The sequence below is a fragment of the Aptenodytes patagonicus genome, chromosome 10 (genome assembly GCF_965638725.1).
Source record: "Aptenodytes patagonicus chromosome 10, bAptPat1.pri.cur, whole genome shotgun sequence".
Taxonomy (NCBI): domain Eukaryota; kingdom Metazoa; phylum Chordata; class Aves; order Sphenisciformes; family Spheniscidae; genus Aptenodytes; species Aptenodytes patagonicus.
Genome location: NC_134958.1, coordinates 16,535,827 through 16,556,065, shown reverse-complemented (window position 1 = coordinate 16,556,065; position 20,239 = coordinate 16,535,827). Strand labels below are relative to the sequence as shown.

Genomic DNA, 20,239 nt, shown 5'->3' with positions numbered 1-20,239 from the left:
TGTGGACAAAGGAATATGGAGCTTTGAAGTCTGGAGACACAGACAAGCTTCAAGTTACTTATGGGATCTCTGATAAAACTATTGCTCAGCAAAATAAGGAGGTTGTTTGGATGACTCTCTAGTTGTATTTTTCTGTTTGTCATTTGATCTAATTGTAAATTCTACAAATTGCGAGTAAAACATATCAGTACATGGGACAATTTGGCATGCATCACAGGAACTGTTAGCTGAGGCCAACCATCTCTGCCGTGTGTTGGAGAAAACAGCACCTTGGCCAAAGAAACAAGAGAACTGGAATCTGAGCCAGTGGTAGAGCTGAAATGAGAGAATAAAATCTCTTCAAACACCAAACCTTATGGAGGATGCCTAAAATTTGCCTAGGTGGTTGGGCCGCCTTCTAAAATCTGTCTTGCAACAGATTAATTAATGCAGACAAGCTTCTAGGTATCTTTCTTCTTTTTGCTATGGAGACAAATCAGTTTCTTTATAACAGCTTCTGATGTTTCAGACAGCCAATGATTATGACAGGATGAAATACTTCTCTGTATTTAATTATCATGTTTTTAATTTGAATTTATCAGGAGACTGGTTGAGTAGAGTCTGCAAAATTGTCAGGCAAAGGAATCTTCTAAAAATAAAATGTTGTTAGCAAGATATTCAGCGTGCATAAGGTGAAGGAATTTATAAATAGGTTTAGGAAGAATTGAGCTCATTATAAAATAAATCAAAGATGGATTTTTAGGGATATGGCTGTGTTTCAAAGTTATTTTAAATGAGCCTAAATCCTGACTGCGGAGACTTTATCTCATTCTTTCTATGGTACCAGGTATTCTCTAGAGCCCCTCAATGAAAGGGAATGATATGAGAAAGCATGTGTGGTAGAAAGCAGGCATAGAGCTGTCTGCCAGCAGGAATCAAGTGCTCTCATTCACCCGGCATTAATGTGCAGTTATTATCTTCCTTTTTTGTTTTTAATCAGAAGTGTCAAACGTAGCCTCCCTAGAAAGAAAAGTGCATGTGTCAGTGGGGGTGGGTCACAGGAATCAGTTGGCTGGGTGTGTGGTTCAGCGCAGGAAGGTTTTGCAGTGCAAGCTGCAATGGGGGCCATGCCTGGTGAAGGGACATTGTGGGAACGAGGAGTAGCTGGCAGAGAGATGGATTCAGTGTAAAACCATTCAGTTTTGAGGCAGCTGTGTTTCTAAGGTAATGGGAAATTTCCTCAAACAAAAATTTACCTTCGAGGAGGTGGAAATAATTCTGTATAAACATTTTTCTAGGCATACCATCAAGGGAAAGAAAAAAGGAGAGAGAAAATGTACACGTTGTTACTAGAAAAAAACGCTTTTCTGATAACGATAATTTCTCAACAAAATCTCACAGTGCTAAAAAATTGTAAAGTGTTGTATCTAATTTCTTGCCACTTGTTTTAAGTTTCAGCCACCAGAGTGTAAAATTTGTTTAGACATTGTAAACAACATTTAAAAAAGAAAAAAAATTATATAGATTTGACATAGCATAGTTTAAAAAATGGAAGTCTGGCTCAGCCTGGCTGTTAACTATTCGTCTTAGTAACGAGACCTTTTAAAGTTGCTTTTGAATGACAATATAGCTGGAAATGCAATTATTATCTGAGTTTTAATTGTACCGTTTCAATTTCCACTCCAAGACCCATTATTTACTATCTCCTCATAATTAGAAAAGTAAGCCTTATTCTCTAACAATCTATAAAATAATAGTCTTTTTGTTAAACAGAATCCAGCTTAAACATAAAATTTTATATGCTGTGTGACAGTACCTGTTTGCTATGCCTTTTTATTTCATTTAAAAACTCTTGCAAAATTTTGGTAACCAAAAAGGAATCTCCTGATCCTTCAAAGAAATGTTAATGAAGTGGTTTACTGTGACCTGCTGAAATTGGCTACTGCTTGGCATCAGCTATTTGTAAGAGTCAGTTCCAATTCATATATATATATATAAAAAAATAAAAACAGTCATTTTGTGTAAAGGCCAAAGGTTGGAATCCTCTGCCCCAGAATGTTCCCAAATGCTGAAAGTGTGAACATAGTGGAAATTGCACTGAAAGCAAGCCTAGAATTTGACCATTCCTTTCAGAAATCCAAACCTAGGTGAAGTTCCCACAAGTTATAGCCATTGAGTTTTAATGAGGAATTAATTTACTTTTCTAAAATGAAAGTTTAGAGCCATATTATCAAATTAATTAGGCTCCATTCCTAGCACTAATCTTGGTGCAGGCTATATACAGGAAAAAGATAAAGACCAATTTTGACCCATACAATATTTTTTCCCTTCTGACACTCTACTATTTCCTCCTTTTACTATTTCCACTCTATACATTGTAGTGGAAATATGCTGTTGTGCTGAATTCACAAAAATAAACCTTTCAAGTAAAATAGCTTTTTTGTTGAAGGTAGAAGTGTTGCCCTGATGATTATTTGCTTGGTATAGTTAACCTGTTTAATGCCATAAGGTCAACTTTTTTGAAAATCACTTCATGGGAATGATAACTGGGAATTCTATTTAGAAATAGATTGATGACTTTTTAGAAATAAATTAATGGTAGTTTTGCAGTGAATGAAGCCACAAAAGAAGCTGGCCTGTTTCCAACTTCTGAGACTGTTTTTCACAAAATAGAATATATTTTAGCTTGAGAGTCTTCTTAATATAATTGCCTAAGTTGACTGTTAGGATGCTGTTTAAACAATTCAATAGTGATGGCACTGTAGTTAACTAAGGAAAAATGTAGGATTGCTTTAGGACATATCTGCGTTCTTGTAGAATGGAGGGTCCATATTCAAGGAAAAGATCTAGCAAATAAGGATCCCTCTAAAATGTGTTGTTCTCAAGCTAATTAGATTGTAAGAGTGAATGCCTGGGCAAACAGTTTGTGTCGTGAAAGGAGAACTGATATGTTTTGCTTAAATGGAAGTACAAGTAAGATGCAGCTACATAAATATTTTTGTTCAGCATCAGGATGAATGAACTCACCAGGAGTGCACTTTTAAAGCAAATCTCCTGATCTTACCATGCTTTGGTTTGTATTGTGGAGTGATCTGGGAGTGCACAAAGCAGATGCCGAACAGATTAATCCACACCAAAAACTGTGCTCCAGGGGGGTACCTAATGTGCTCCACTCATCCACAGAACTAGACTAGAACCAGTCCAAAGTAATTCCCACCACTGCCCTCCCACACAGGCCTGTAGTGGGGTCACTTTGGTGGTTAACACCAAATGTCTCACTGTGCAGATCTGCTCTTATTCCAGTGTAGTACTTCTTACAGTAGACATAATCTACATCTGATGAATGATGTAGTTATGAAACTCTATAACAAGATGAATAGCTGCTAGTGGAGAAGAAATAGTAGTTAGAGCAAATAAAAAATATTTTAAAAAGAAGAAATAATAGATTAAATAAAATGAGCTTCTGCTGTCTTTCTCACCCACCATATCCTTTTAGTATGTAAATTCATACTCTCATGGAAGCTGAGTGAGACCATGGATTAAATATGAAATTCCTTGTTCTGTTTCCATTATCTGTCACAATACTGCATAGGAGTGTGTACCTAAAACTAAAACCAAAGCAGAAAGAAAATATGTCTTTTTATTAATTGAATGTTGGGGCCTTTTTCATGCTTATCATATGTGGGGTACTTATTTTCAGTCTCAAGTCATATGTTTAATAAAAATTATTTTTAAACCCAGCAAAGAATAAAACAAAGTAAAAAACCAAAAAGGTTATACATCTCTCATTGCTTTCAAATTCCTTTGTTGGCATGCCACTTTCTATTACTTTCATTCACATTTTGCTACCATATTGCAAGCAGCATTGACAGCCAGACTTTACTGTAATAAAGGAGAAGTATTTTTATTAGAAGTTCTATTTAAGAACATGCATATTTTATCTCACTACTTCACAATGCAAGAAACTTTTCAGAGAATTGCATCATTTCTATTATTTAAGAACTTGTTTGGGATGTGAAGAGCATAGCCTGATTCCAAGAGCTTAATCTTCACGTACTAGTATGTTCAGGAATTGCCTTTCTGTTTTCTGACTTACTGATCAGGATTGGAGACTGTGGGAAATGCCTGTATTTTTACAAAAACTAAATTTAAACCTGTTGGACAAATCTCTCTTTGTCTCCTTCCTCTGATTGGATTATTACGCTGACCCTCCAGGTTCACCAAGAGACATACTGGCTGACTGGAAATGTCAGACAAATATCGGAATATGCCAAAGTAGTTTCTTATAGGGTCAGATTCCTCCTCTGAGCTAACAGCTGTTGTTCTAAAATATATTTAATGCCTTAAACATTTGAATTGATATATGCTAAAAAGTATGGAAAAAGTTCAAAGATGTAACAGCAACATATGGTGCTCTTAATTTAGTGAAAGTGATTTAGAGATAATGTGAAAAATCCTTAATAAGTGAAATAATGAGTGAAACACTTATCAACGCTCATACTCAACTTAGCTGAGTTTTGTTTGCTTATAAATATGCATTATACATTTGGTAATTTTCATTTTAAAATTGTTCCATGAACAGGGTAGTATGCATGCCTTCTAGTCTCAGGATACCAGAATCATGATATGTCATGTCGCATTAGAAAAAAGATATTTTGTATGTATTTTTGTTTTCAATTCTCTAATTTTGCACAATTTTTTTTGTTGAAACACAAGCTGGAAACCATATATAGCGTCTCCTAAAATAAACACCATCCTCATTCTTTGAATCTGTCCAGCTCCTATTTATTTGGTAAATGGAACCTCTAAACGGACATCCAAGGCATCCCCGGGTCCTATTATACTATCAGTGCTTGGCAACCTTTACTTAACTTTGTAACCTCATAAACGACTTGTCAATGAGCTGACTGTGTTAGAATCATCACAATCAGTTAGAACATTTTGTTCTTTTCCTTTCTGAGAGTTTATCATGAGTCAGCAATGCTTGTTTTATTGCCTCCATGAAAAAAAGTGTTCCTGATACATTTGACATTAATTTCTATCATAGTATTTAAAAGGCTTGATTTTTAGTTAGTTGTCTAGGGAATTAGTTCCAGAATTCCCATTATCCTAATTAGTTCAGCAGAATGACACAACTCAATGCACTTCCAGGCCATTATTTCAACCCTTCAGCTGGTGGCATGATACTAAAGGAAATCGATCATGTGATTTTTGCGTTCCCAGAAATATACCTTGTAGCTGTGCCCTGGTGTCAGAAAATCAAGTGTCTCAATAACGAAAACACTACAGATGTGCATTGTTGCAAATTATGGGAAATGACAGAGACTTCAGCGGCAGCTAGTGCCACATCTAGGTTTGTGGCACTTCCTTTTCAAAAAGTGGATATCACAAATAAAAAAGCAGTGACCCTGGTTCATATTCCTAATCGTACTATTACTGAGGGAGTGAAGGCCAGAATTTTGATGCTATTTGTGTATTAGTTTTAGAGAAAATACATTGCTGTCTGCAGTGTAACAGAGAAAATGGCTTCAAGAACGGGACCAGGAGGCTAAAGATACGGATTCCAGTCCTGGCACTGAATACTGTCTATTAGTACCTAGAAGCTTGGGGGGTTTTGGTGTCTAATTTAAAGCAGAGGTAATAATACTGATCATGTTAAAATTGTGACCATGAATATTACTGGTGCTTCGGAGCTGTGGAGTTGTTCTTTAAAATTTTGAGTGGTACTTTAAGGATGGCATAAAGTCAAAAGTCAAAAGGGGCTGGCTGACCACTGCAGCCACAAAGCGTGATGTGTTGCATCACATGGAAGGGACTGATGTAGGGTCCTTATTCCCAGCTCTGTGATTTGACATTTGGCTGTGTGAAAATGCATACAATACAAGAGCGCATTGCCAAGTGGAGCTTGTGGTGAAGTTGCAGCCTCTCAGTGACAGACACAAACTTGAATGTAGCTCAGAGTGACACAGGCAACCCCCAATCTGGATGCTAGCCATTGTTAGCTTTCAGCTGGTGGGTTGTGTGTCCAGCTAATGAAGAGCTGCGCTTGCCTAGCTGCACTGAGCTGGGCCTTGAATTTTTGCAAACATAGCAGTGTTTATTCTGTGTTTCTCGCTCTCTGCTTTTCACTTCTGCAAGGAATGGTAGTTGGAGAAACGTCTTGCCTGTACCTTTAAGACTTTCCATTGTTTCCATCTTCTTGCCATAGAGGATAGTGGCTTGTTTTTGGAGGTGAATCCTTTAGGTGCCAGGTTCCTACATATTAGGTTCTACAATAAATATTTTACTAGTTTTACTTTTTATAATATATTACTTTTTGACTCCTATTACAATTTTGCTTACTTTTTGTAGACAATTTATCTCTAGACTAAAGGTTATACTGTGGATTATCTTGTAGACCCGAAATAGCTGATTTTAACACATTTTCTTTCTTCCTTCTTTCAAATAAATCTTTTTACTGCACTGTAGCTGTGCTTTTTACTTAATAAGAGCTATTGCCAGGCTTCCTTGTTATGGCACTTTGTCAGAAATGTGCCTAACATACAAAAGTGATGGCTTACTGGGCTTTCATCAGTTCTTAGCCAATTTCACAGTTAGGATCGGTATTTTATTTGGAGCTCTGTGATTCAGTTCAAATCTCTCTAATTCTCAAGGGGGGGCTGCTCACAAGGGCAAAAATTCAGTTTTCATACAGATTTGTCTTCAAATTCCTACATAAAACACTAACTTAAAAGAACAGTGTTGTGACTGAGATGGGTTATGAATTATTTGTCTGTAACCTGCTAGAAAGTTTAAAATATAGCACCACCATAATAAGTAAGGCCAGATGTCTTCCTTTTCTCATTAAGATTCTGTTTAGACATTTGTAGAATTCCTTTGTTTTGGAACAGTTTCATCATATCTCTGCTTCTATAGATCATTTGGTACATGGATCAGACATAATTTTACCAAAAGCCTATTCACATGCAATAGACCTGTGTTTCTAAAGTGGAGCTATTTCTCTGATTCTTTCAAAGATGTTAGCAAATTCTGCACCATATTGAGTGCCCTTTAGCTGCAGGTAAAGAATTCAACAGCTTGTGGGAGTGCTAATTAGAGCTAATAATAACTTCAATGACCTACCTTGGCTTTAAAATGCCTGACAGAAATTACCCTGTCCTTGAAGGATAGATTTTTTTTTTTTTTTCTGTGCACGTGTCTGATTAGGGACACTCATGCCTTCATGTTTCTGTGTTTAGTGATCACACACAATTAACTAAGTGGGTGCTTGTGTGTGAATGAAAGGTAAGTGGGTGGTGTTGGGGAATCAAGAAGAAAAAAGGCAAAGAGATCTCTCAAAAGTACTACACCAGAATTGAATTATTAGAGGGATTTCTCTTGTAGGCTAAATAGCCTTGTTAAAACCAGAAATAATAATAGGAAAGCAACTAGAATAGGAATTGAATTATTCATAATTAAACCTTTTCTCTCTAATTTTGGTACTTCTTCCATGGTTAGTTTGCTGAAATATGTACAGAGGGTCTGAGGGAAATGAAAGCTTTAATTTGAGCAAGCACCCAAAAAGCTCTGAGGTACGAGATTTTCATTTTATCTGGCTAATAGGTTGCTGATGGTGCGGAAAACAATTGTATTTTCAAGGAGATTGCCCTAGACCTTTCCAATGTAAATATTATTAACACTAGCCAGAAAAAAAAGAATTATAATCTTTTATGAGCTGTTATTGGAATGGTAAATTAAGGGCTTTTCTGACTTCTCTTTCTTTTGCTAAAGTGATTTTTGGAAATCAATCAATTAAATTAGAGAGGGAAAAGTGTCTTAAAAATTCTAATAGAGCCAGGAATTGTAAATAAAATCACTGTAGTCATACACAGAAAAGCAAAGGTTAAATTCTCTTTTCTCCTACACAAGAATCAGTGGAGAATGCTTCACAGAAACTGCTGGGATTATCCCAAAGTTTTAATGACGTTAAATGACATCAGAATCTGGTCACTGTAGTCTTTAGGATTTGAGAGGAATTTTTAGAAAAATCAATAAATTAATATGCCTGGGCTGAATGTGAGAAGTGTCTTCTACCGTTTTGTCAGCTCCAATAATGCTATTACTACTGCTTACTCCTTTGTAAAATGTATAATGTTTTAGTTTTTTTCAAATGCTGATGGGAAGCCCCATAAGGTAGACGACTATTTTTTTTTTTTTAAATTGAGGATAAAAACTTAAAATTACCAAAAAACAAACAAACAAAAAAAAACAAAGAAAAAAAAAGAGGGACTCAAGGGTTAGGGGATTTAGTTCCTAACTAGACATTTGGCTTCAGTGCTGCCTGAGCAACTGTAGCGCAGACTTTTTCCCCATCTTGCTGCCTCCCACTCATTCCCGACCTCCTGTAGTCCCCATCATTGTTCCAGCACAGCTGGTCATTTAGTTGCACAGTGAACAAGATCAGAGAGCTGATCCAGCTAAAAAGTAGGATCACCAGGAAAAAACAGGATTATTTTTCAACTGGATCATTTTCCTAGCTGTTTTGCTACAAGCAGCTATACTGGCACAACTGACAGGCTTATGAAGTACCTGCAACGGTGGCCTGAGGCAAGGGCTGCTTAAGTCGTTAATGTCACCAAGTGTGTAATGAACTACAACCTTTCCCTTTGACTTTAAAACATCTGCCATCACTGAACACTGGTTAAGTACAAAACACAAAAATCAAGTATTTGAGGCTTTGATTTTCCCCAGAGCTGGACAGATGTGGAATGTCACCCCTTCTCTTCTATTAATACAAATATTTGACTTTCTGTTAGATTCTTAATTTGACATAACTCATGTCCTTAGTCTCATTTTGGTTATACTATTAAAGGGCATTCTAAAAATCAAAGAGCAAAGAATATTTACATTTGATTGCCTTATTCTGGTCAATTAAGCTTGCTCAGGAACACAGTTATGGACTGAGGGACTAACTTGCTGCACAGCAAGAGGGAAAATGTTGGTTTACTGCATTTTCCAACTACCCACACCATCCAAGAGCGTACAATATACAATCAAGATAGAAATTTCCAGGCAGTGTCAGCTCACAGAAAATGCAAGGGGAAATCTACTACCAGCTTTAATAAAAATTGATTTTACTTAGAATAATTTAAATCATAATTAATTTTACTTAAGCTAAAATCAAAGAATATTTTAATTAAATAAATGAATATCTGAAACACACAATCTTCCATTTGGAAATTTTAGGGATCCAGAGAGTTCTGTAGTACAACAGTTGTGTAGCTGTGTTTACTTTGAAAAACAAAAATACAGGTAGTCAGTAGCTGAATTGTTACTTAAAGTAGATCACTGAGTAACCATAAGAGAAATCTTCAATCACTTGTTAAAGACCCAAGACTCATTTGTTCAGATTACTCTAGACTTGGTCCAGAATGTCTAAAGAAGAGATAAGAAGCAATGATGTGCTGGGGTTGCAGAGTGCTAAATGCTGATCTGATGCATATGTTGTGAGAAGTCCTTTTGAGCTCAGAGTACCTAGTCCCTGAACGAATGCAGTGTAACTCTCAGGTGTCTGAGAATTTGGTTCCCTTCTGCACATCAGGATTATCATATTCAAAGTATCCAAAGCCAGAAGCAATTTTTCTTTTTTTTTTTTTTTTTTTTGGCAGCTTAAGAACTAACATTGATACTTCATGGATGGGAAGTAACTAATAAGTATTTCTGGTAGGCCCATAAATATCAGCTATTTGATAGTATGCAGGGGAGTAACATTCAGTTTAAATGAATGGCTAGATACATCTTAAGGCCATGCAGGTATCCTCAATGGAATTCATTGACTAGCACTTAATGTTTTGTAAAGGTAAAGATTTTTTATGGATATACACAATCTTCATAAACTGGACTAAAAAGATAGAAAAGGGCACAGAATCATAAGAGAAAAAACAAACAAATCCAAAGTGCAAATCCTATAAATTTACTAAAATTCCAGACATGGGTTTGGGAGAAGGGAGGTGCAAAGATTCCTCTTGGATGGAATAATATGTCACACTCCTGCTTTTATTTTTATTCCCTAAGAACCTCTGCAGTAATTGTGTTCATTTCTGCTACTTAAAATTCCAGATGTCAAGGTCTCTACACTCAGCAAATTATGGCGTGTCCTGTCCCTACTGAAGAATACACTGTAGTCAGCAGACCTTCCCATTGCCACTTTATCTGAGCTATGATTTAGGGAGATTAAAATAGTAAGCAGCACAACTGTCTATTTTGGGAGCTGGATCAAAGACTGTAAGTTTTGTCCATTTGCTTCAGTTAAGAATCTCCATTGCATTCCTTAGAAACTACCAAGCCAGAGGGTGCTGAGAGACACATTCCTTGGCTGAAGTTTCTTAGGAAAGTTACAGTTCCTTTAAATTAATATATGAAAGTAAAAGATCACGTTATGGTCACATAGTATGTGAGAAGAGACCAAGGCTATTAAATGGCATGCAGGAGGATCCTGCAGAACTCCCCTCTCCAGGAAAGAGTGCAGGGATTGCTATTGGGATGGAAGCAGAGTTCTGGCAGAGAGGAAAAGCACATCAAGTTTTTGGAAAGGGTGAGTCCTAAAGCTACCTGCACCCTAGGAAAAATGTGGAAATCTCCCAATGCTTTCCGTGGGACAAACTATTCTACTGGTGTAGAATGGAGGCTGAAGGTCACCAATTCAGGTGTAGTAAGCAAAATCTCATGTTTAGTATGCATTCTGTGTATATTTGATGGTATTTGAAAGTTGTTGTTTATTGGCCAGGAGAATGCTTTCAGTGTTTCTTTTTTCTATACTGACCTTGGTGTGCCCTAGAGAGCAATATGTACAGGTCAACTGGAACCAGTTGGAATGCTGTCTTTTTGGTGAAGGCAATGCCCAGATACTCTCACTGTTATATTGCAGAGTACTATAGTATGCCAGCAAGCTTAGGGATAATGAAGTACTTACTACCCAGTATGAGTAAAGATGGCAGAATTGCAATCGCAGTAGTCAGTGAAACACAGAAGAGCAATTTCAGCACCGCACACTGATATATTTTGTTTAGGAGCCTTTTTCAGAGCCTTATTGGGCAAGCTATAGACAAAGATTTCTGATACAAACACCTAATTTTAGTATCTCAGCTTTCATGACTCTTTGATATCATCTACTAAGAAAGCAATGATTTATTATGTCCCTTACAAAAAAATGTTCCCAATTAAAAGAACAAGCTTTAATTTATATTCCCAGGTAAGCAGAAGGTAGGCATGATGGCTGCACAGCACAGCAGATTTTTAGATGATGTGCCAGCTGGCTTTCCACAGTGTAGTTTCTAGCACTGCAGAGGTTCAGTCACTAATGCTGTGTTTTATATTAATATTCTAAGTTCTCTTCTTTCTTTTAGATCTAGATTGTAATTTTACAACCTGCTCTGCTCATTTCTGCACTAATAGAAGAGCGGGCCAGAGAATTAACTGTAATCTAGGCACAGTTCCCTCCATTTGCTCTGTACTCTGGAGGGAGGAATGCATCCTGTCCATTAAACTCTCTGCTGCTTCTTGAAAAATATACAAAAACTGCCTTGGGGTTACTTTCAAGTGTCAGAGAAGACATTTTTCTCCTGGTTGCAGTTGGTCCTTAACTTGAACAGCAGATCTGGGGAATCCTGCACAGATGTAGTCTGTGAAAGTCTTGTTCTTGATGGTGAACCTCTGCTCTAGGTCATGCTGCATCCAGCTTACTCTCATTTGCATAAACACACGAAATGCAATTAGGGCTGTCAAGTTTCCTTGTAGTTTAGCTAGGCACTGTTGTGTAGATGGCAATCTATATGTTGTCATAAACGTAAGATATTTTAGTCAAGATCAGTTATGAAATTGTACAGATGTTTGAAAGGTCTGAAAACTGCTGACTCTAGTGAATTGCAGAAGAAGAGTGATATTGCAGCATTAATAGGGACTGGAGTCTAGGATTATATATTAAAAAAGAATTTAAGTAGCTACTAAGGGCTTGATTCAATACCTGTAGAAGTCTTTTGGGATTCTTACATAATGTAATTCAGCAAGAAAGATATATGATTTGCAAACTATGCATCTGGCAAAATAAACTGGAGGTTAAACCTTTTCCATGTGTCCTAAAAACATTGCTAATTCATATTGTTATTTTTTTCCTCACAGTTTAGGCACTGAAAGCAATATACTGCTTCAGTAATAATAATAAATTTCAGAAATGGAGTAGCTTTCATATCTTTCTGAAAATAATGATAACAATTTTAAATAGTATCCATCATTCTTACAAGTGATTAACATTTTTAAAAAATTTCCTTGGAAGGTTGTAAGCTCTGGGGTGAAAGCATTGCCTGAATAATACCATTCAAAATATTTTGTTCGTAGTGAATAAAAATTGCCCAAACAATTCCCCCTTAAAAATAAGATCAAAGGTTCTCCCATGCCCCTTCCCTTCCTATTGCCAGCCCCTAAAAAGGAAACCTTGAAGGCATTGTCACTGTCATCTTAAGTTAAAAGTACAAGAGACATAAATATAAAAACTAGCAATTCTACTTCACCAAAACACAGAAAATAATCAACTGGAAATATAACTAATCAAAATACTACCCTTTTAAATCATAAATATAATTTCTTAACGTGTTTTTTTGTTTGAAAGCCCATAAAATTATTAGTATTTTTATAATAACTCATAGAATTCCAATCAAAGGTCAGTTCTGGACAGGTTTTAGGCTGAAGTCATGACAATTAATTGCTTGGACAATAAATTAATTAAACAATGAATTTGTCTGGTAAATAAATTAGAATGTATTTTGATAGTTTTTCAGTATAGTTTTTTTATTAATATAACGAAGGAACACTCCCACGCTGATTTGACAGAATCCCTAATTTGAGTGGCTTTTGATAATGCAGATTGGCAAACATGGAGTTAAATCTTAATTGATGTCCTCCAACATCCCTTATGACCCATTGTTGCTGAAAGGGAGAAGAGTGGTGCTTGAAAGACTGAATAAAATCCTTCAGTCAGATACTACAGACTATTTTCAGACTGAGATGCATATAGTAGAGCCACAAGTGATTTAATATACACAAGATTTTAAAATGAAAAATTTCATCTCAGCAGCATTTCTATATATTTGTTTACAAAGTTAACATTAAGATATGGGAGAACATCCAGTGTAGCAGAATTTTATGGGAGTTTGTCAACTCCAGAGGCAAAGCAAGATCAAACATATGTGTATGTTTTTCTTTTTGTCTTTGGACCTGCTCTGTCACCATCTCCCCCATGGTTCAGTACCTTCCTCTGTAAGTAGTCTCCATCAGTTTCACTTGCTGAGTGAAGCAATATGCAGAATTAGAAAATGGTATTTGGATCAAATACTTCAAAATAGCAGAAATTTTGAGGGTTTCTCTAATAAAAATTGATCTTTCAGACAGGACATGCTGGATTTATTCCAGAGAGCAATATGTGTTTAAACACTGTCTCCACTCATATTCAGTATTTCTAGATTTCTTTTTTATCATTTCCTTTCTGTTATTTACCTGATAGCTATTTGTTGCACTTGGAGCAACACCGTGAAGTCCGGAGGCCAAGTAGGAGCCCAAATACAAACAGTATTGTTGGTAGAAGATTCAAATGGATTTTACTGGACTGGGCAAGCAAATCAGAGAGGGCAGGAGAATGTCTGTAAGTATTTTTAGGCAACAACTCCTGTTTCCACAACCATGAAGCAACCATGTTACATTAGAAGCATTTCAGCACCAGCAAAAGCTTTTGTTGGCTGATCGTAAAGGTGTAAGGGGGTGCAATCCTGTGCAGTTAATGCTTCCTGGGAATATTAGCAATTGTAACAATTTTTTAAAAATTAAAAGGAACAAGCAAGAAAGATGTCATAGTAATATAACTTAAAAAACAGTACATTTTTCTAGAAGAAAGGCTACAAAGTGTGAAAGCGGTAATTTTTTTACTTGGAACATAAACATTAAAATTTTTTTTGCAAGAATTGTAATTTATATTTGGTCTATTGCCAAAGCAGTGAACTTTATCACCCAGTCTTGGCACGTGCAGTTAGATGGCCCCTTCTGTCTCTTTTGCCAGTTATTGCTTATGTTGCCAGGAAATCTTAATCATGCTGCTTGGAAGTGGCTGCTGGCCCATCTACCCACTGCCAAGCTATTCCACTGTATAAGGAGTCCGACTTAGCTTCAGCAAACAGTCTTTTAGCTCTAGCTAAGATATAGAAAAAAAGGTCATCGTGCTAAGGCCACCCTAGGGGACGATATGGTGTTATGAGCTACATTATCAATATTGCACTGCTATTGATGCAACCCTATTACTAACCCTGAAGCTCCACATGGATTGGGCATAACTATGTTTTCCAAAATGAAATGTGCAACCTAGAGTGAACCACAAAACAAGCAGAAAACAAAAATGTTCTCTTTAATAATGAATGTGTTTATTGATAGTTATTTTCCATTAAAACTATATATATATATTAGAAAAACAACTATAGCCTTCTCTAGTTTGAGAGAAGAAGGAAGAAAATTAGTTAAGCAATTAGATTGCAGTGCCACATTATCAAGAAATGTTCTGTATGTTCAAGTTTCTCAAGTGTCATATGAGTTCAACCACTATTCATACAGTAGTAGTCAGAAGAATGTAATGCCTAAGTCAAGTGAATTACAATCCTCTGGTGAATTTAACCTCCTCATTAAGATGTTCAGTCACTTGCATTAGTAGAAATATTGAAACTTCTTTCATGCATGGATAGTTCCTTTGTCAATCGAGTTCCCATTATTGTCTCTCTTCGTGGGAAAAAGCAAAGGGTCTTCAATTAGAATCATAGAATAGTTTGGGTTGGAAGTGACCTCTAAAGGTCATCTAGGGCAGGGACATCTTCAACTACATCAGGTTGCTCAGAGCCCCATCCAACCTGACCTGGAATGTCTCCAGGGATGGGGCATCCACCACCTCTCTGGGCAACCTGGGCCAGTGTTTCACCACCCTCAGCGTCAAAAATGTCTTCCTTATATCTAGTCTAAATCTACCCCCCTTTAGTTTAAAGCCATTCCCCCTTGTCCTGTCGCAACAGGCCCTGCTAAAAAGTTTGCCGCCACCTTTTTTATAAGCCCCCTTTAAGTACTGATAGGCTCCAGTAAGGTCTTCCCAAAGTCTTCTCCTCTCCAGGCTGAACAACCCCAACTCTTTCAGCCTTTCTTCACAGGAGAGGTGTTCCATCCCCCTGATCATTTCTGTGACCCTCCTCTGGACCCGCTCCAACAGGTCCGTGTCTTTCTTATGCTGAGGGCTCCAGAGCTGGACGCAGGACTCCAGGTGGGGTCTCACCAGGGCAGAGCAGAGGGGCAGAATCACCTCCCTCGACCTGCTGGCCACGCTGCTTTTGATGCAGCCCAGGATACGATTGGCCGCCTGGGCTGCGAGCGCACATTGCTGGCTCATGTCCAGCTTTTCATCCACCAGTACCCCCAAGTCCTTCTGGGCAGGGCTGCTCTCCACCCCTTCATCCCCCAGCCTGTATTGATACTGGGGGTTGCCCCGACCCAGGTGCAGGACCTCGCACTTGGCCTTGTTAAACCTCATGAGGTTCGCACGGGCCCACTTCTCCAGCTTGTCCAGGTCCCTCTGGATGGCATCCTGTCCCTCTGGTGTGTTGACCACACCACTCAGCTTGGTGTCATCTGCCAATTTGCTGAGGGTGCACTCAATCCCACTATGTCATTGATGAAGATATTAAACAGTACCGGTCCCAATACAGACCCCTGCGGGACGCCACTCATCACCAGTCTCCATCTGGACATTGAGCCGTTGACCACTACCCTCTGGATGCGACCATCCAACCAATTCCTCACCCACCGGACAATCCACCCATCAAATCCATAGCTCTCCAGTTTAGAGAGAAGGATGTTGTGGGGGACCGTGTCAAAGGCCTTACAGAGGTCCAGATAGACGACATCTGTAGCCCTTCCCGTGTCCACTGATGTAGTCACTCCATCATAGAAGGCCACTAGGTTAGTCAGGCAGGACTTAGTTAGACTACAGTTATATTTTAGACTCTGTGGTGAAAATGTATATCTGAAATTATATTTGTAGATTTTTCCAGGTACCAAAAAGAAGAATAACAGTTTTAGATGATAGAAATTTTGGTAGAATTCTAAGACTCCCGAGAGCATTGCAAAAGCTGCATATGCATACAGTATTTCTAAAACAGAGCCACTCAGAAAATGGCAGCAAATACATTTGTAGAACTTTTACTAATAATAGCATAACATAGATCATTAGTGTAACTGGTTAGTACCCTAACATTTGAACTTTCAACTTCCAGGACTTCTTGGACCAATATTTCGGTATGTCATAAAATTTAGCTCCCGAATCCCTTTTTAAATGATCTAACTAGACGTGACCTGAATTTCAGGGTCAGTGGTGGTGCACAAACTCAATTGAAATGCACAAACTGCATTTTATTGAGGAATTTTATCTAGGCTTTGGAGGATTTGATATACCCAACACATCTTTTATGTCTCCATAATACGATTGGGGAATGAAGAAAACATAACAGCTATTCAAATTTCTATATAATCCATTCCCATGGTCTATGTTATAATCTTAAGGTGTTAGCACTGTCATACTTAAAACATAGCAGAATTGGATGACAACTAAGATGTTACCTTGTCTTTTGGGCAAAAAAATTCCAGCTACAAGACTGTCAGGTAAAAAGTGCTAGATCAACAACATGCATTTTCATGTCAACTACTGAATAATTCTGCTCTACACAATGAAGTGGAATAATGCAATATATTCCCACCTACTTTTATGTTTCCAGGAGAAGAATCAAAATAAATAAGAGCTTATGTTGAAATATTATTTGCATGCTTTTAGAAAGAATCATCTTGGCTCAACTTCAGGGATGTTATTTTTAGGTGCTTATTTTTGGTCTTTTTCTGGGATGCTGCTTTTAGATAATGAACTTTTGCCAAAAAATGCCAAACTTATTTCCTACTATATAAATATACAAGAAAACCATGGCATTTCAGAAACACTCTGTGGCTTTTGAAGAATAACCTCTGTGTGTGTTTTAAATGTGATGTTGTGTTTGCTTGGTAATGCAGTCCATCTCATTCTACATAATTAAGTATAAAATAAGAACCTATAATATGTATTTATGTGCATAACGAACAAAAGGATTTACATACGCCTATCTACAGTGATTTACCTGCTGCAGTCTAATTCCTATACAGTCTTTTTTTGTAATGTAATTTCTTTTACTGTGTAGGTGGACAGAATGATACAGAGAAAATTGAAGCAGAGAGTTGTTTATTTGCTGGGTACAAATAAATGAGAAGGACTTTTACACAGTGGTTGCTCTTTTAGAGGATGGTTCCCTTATAGGCAATTGCTTGTGCTAAAATTACATGCCAGACACTCAGCTTTGAGAAGGCTTGTAGCTGCTTATAGTTATAGTGTTCATTGCTGCAGTTCCTGCTAAAGCAAGAACAAGCAAGCTCCAAGCTAGAAGGATATTCACCTGAAATATATACTATGCTCACTGAATGCTGTCTCCACGGCGTTAAAAGGCCTCTTATGTAGGGCTCAAAACTTCACTGCCCTTCCTTAGTGAGGATTAATGCTTTATTGCCATTTGCATACACGATTATATAACGGATTTGCCTCGTTGAGAAGTGAAATGAGGAAAAAGACTCCTTGAGGTTACTAGGTGTGGCCAACACACCGGAGCTGATTTGGTGAAAGACAGAACTGGCTGAGCTATACTGATTAATCAAATGGTAACAGAAATAAGGCAAAGTTTTGAGAACAGGGAATTGCATTATCTTCTGGACAAAGCTGGTGTGGCTGAGGTTAGACTGGGGAAGGAGAACAAGGGAGTGAAAGGTGCAGAAATATACATAATGTAAATGGATAGCTGGAATTAGAGTTGCACTGATTTAAAACCGACAGGAGATGAGGGTCTGAGTTCAACGTAATGGAATATCAGGGCCCTTAACCTTGTAACTACTCTCTGTAGTAGATCTAGTTAGGCTGTGGATAGCCTCTAGAAGAAAACACAGTAGATTTTTTTGCTTTTTTAGAAATGTACCTACTCTGCTTATTAAATCAGTCTCTTGCTTCAACATACTATGAACTAGGCATATCTGCTAGTGCTAATATGACATGTCTTTTGTGGCCCACAAGCAAGGTTTTAAGCTGCAGAAGCAATGAGCAAACAAGTGAAGTCCGTTGACATAGGAGTACTAGGTCATGAGGGAGAAGGGGGATGGAGAGAATGAAGTGACTGACCTTGCTATAAATGGTGCCACAGATAGTGGGGGTAGGAGAATGTGAGCTGGCAAAAGGCAAGACCTGTGACTGTAAAAGAATGGGGGTGCAGTGACTTCCTCTCTCTGCCTTGTGTTTACATCTAAGGTGAACTAAACTTTAAGCACACAGTGGATTCTGAATAGCTCTGGGCAAAGATGATGTGAGAAGCCTCAAACTAAAATTAGTGCTCTGATTTTTGGTTCTCTCAAAAATACAGAATTTGATCAAGATTTCTAAATAGCTTGCTAAGGTTCAGTGACTGTTAAGGATGTGGAGGCCTTGCTGCCTGGTAAGCCAGGACAAGATATGGCATTAACTGAAATTTACAGTTCTCATTGTGTTTTAATTCAAGGATTTTATGTTGTTCAAAATGAAACCCAAGGGGAAGTTTAATGCGCAGAATCAAAGAAAGGTGGTCCTGCCTCCTGTAGACTGAAATCACTGTGCCTATTACATATAAAGCATTTTTATAGCAAATGCTTTCTAAAACTGTTAATATAAATTAACATAAATGCAAAATGTAGCTACTGAAAGAGGCCATACTTCTGTGAATGTGCATATCTTGCTTTATTTCCAGCTAAGGAGAAAGCTACGTTTATCCCCTCCAGACTTAGAGTATTAGAAATGCAGTTAGATAAGAAGGAAAACTAATGCTTGCTATGTATGGCTCAACGATGAAGGCAAACATGGAATTGTCTTTGTGAATCACATTAGAGGGGTTTTAAGAAATGCAGTTGCGAGATGCACTATCATACTCAACAGTCACACAGATACTGACCTAACTTGCAGTGTCACAAATGCATAGAAAATGGTTGTACAACCATGTAAATGATAAAGATCCTCCACAGTACTTTTCTACAAAACATACTGCAGATGTATCTCTTTCACTCAAAGCTATTCATCACACTTGAGGTGAAAGGCAGCCTACATTAGGCAACTCAGAAAATGAAGGCTTAAACACTGTCAGATAGCTAGAAATTTTTATTCATAGTAGGAGGCTGAATCTCTTTTATAGAATACTTCTAGCCCAAGAAGATTATAACTGATGTCAGTTCAGTGTACATTTTCAAACTACTATATTTTTAAATTAGCTTCAGCAGAAGTTTTGTTAAAGGTCAGATTACCTTAAGTCTACAGTTTCAGAATGCATAGATTTCCACTGAGAAATGTTTGTTGTAATTACAAACAACTACATTTTCCAATAAACACAGACAGTTATAAATGCCATATTTTAAGGGAACATAACACTCAAAAAACCCCCGAAACCCCAACATGCTGATGACCAGACAGTCAATACTACTTAATTTTTATAGCATAAACATTTAAAAAAAAGTTCATATTCACTATTTATGTTTGATAGGATATTACCTTTTTTCTTTCCTCCATATGTATTTGCTGGGGTGATGATACAAGAAAGCAACAAAAATGAGAGAAGTTGCAAACTTTTCATTTCTTCTTTCTCTGAATGAGAGTTGGGGAATGTACCCTTCTGCCAAGAGATGGGAAAAGGAGAGAATTATCAATGCTTTGCAAGAAATTCTTTGCCCATTAATCATTAACCTTGAATTCTCCTGTCCAGTGCTCCAGTCTTTCCTTTTATGGAAGTGAAAACGGAATTTGCCTGTTTCCAGCCTCTTCTTTTTTATTTTGTGCCACTTGTGGCAGAAATAATTTGGAACTGGATCCTCCTACCTTGCTCAACAGTGCTCGGCTCTGAACACAGTGGACTTGAGAGCGTTTGTTCTCTGAAATACTGCTAAAGGCCATGGGTAGCCACCTCAAATTTGGTTGGTCAACAGCTCAATCTGAACACATTGCAAAATAACCGTAAGAGCTGAAGGTTAATCTAAATATTTCATTAACATAGACAAATCCCACTAAGGGAAACATCAAAATTGTATATATAATAAACACTTCTCTTATTTCGGTGATAAAATTGAT

At 37.4% G+C, this 20,239-nt stretch overlaps 1 protein-coding gene across 2 annotated transcripts in view; it reads right to left on the bottom strand.

The window, feature by feature from the left end:
* LIPC (lipase C, hepatic type) overlaps positions 1-20,036 on the bottom strand; it is a 63,724-nt gene extending 43,688 nt beyond the window's left edge. Inside the window, exons 1-2 of one of the 2 annotated variants that reach the window (XM_076348281.1) lie at positions 19,991-20,036; positions 19,667-19,787 (exon numbers count right to left, since the gene is read on the bottom strand). In XM_076348281.1, the coding sequence (XP_076204396.1) occupies positions 19,667-19,748 (82 nt within the window). In that variant the 5' untranslated portion in view covers positions 19,749-19,787; positions 19,991-20,036. Of the gene's footprint in view, positions 1-19,666; positions 19,788-19,990 lie in introns of those variants that run through there. The other variant, XM_076348282.1, reaches the window with a different exon arrangement.
* Between the last annotated feature and the right edge of the window lie 203 nt (positions 20,037-20,239).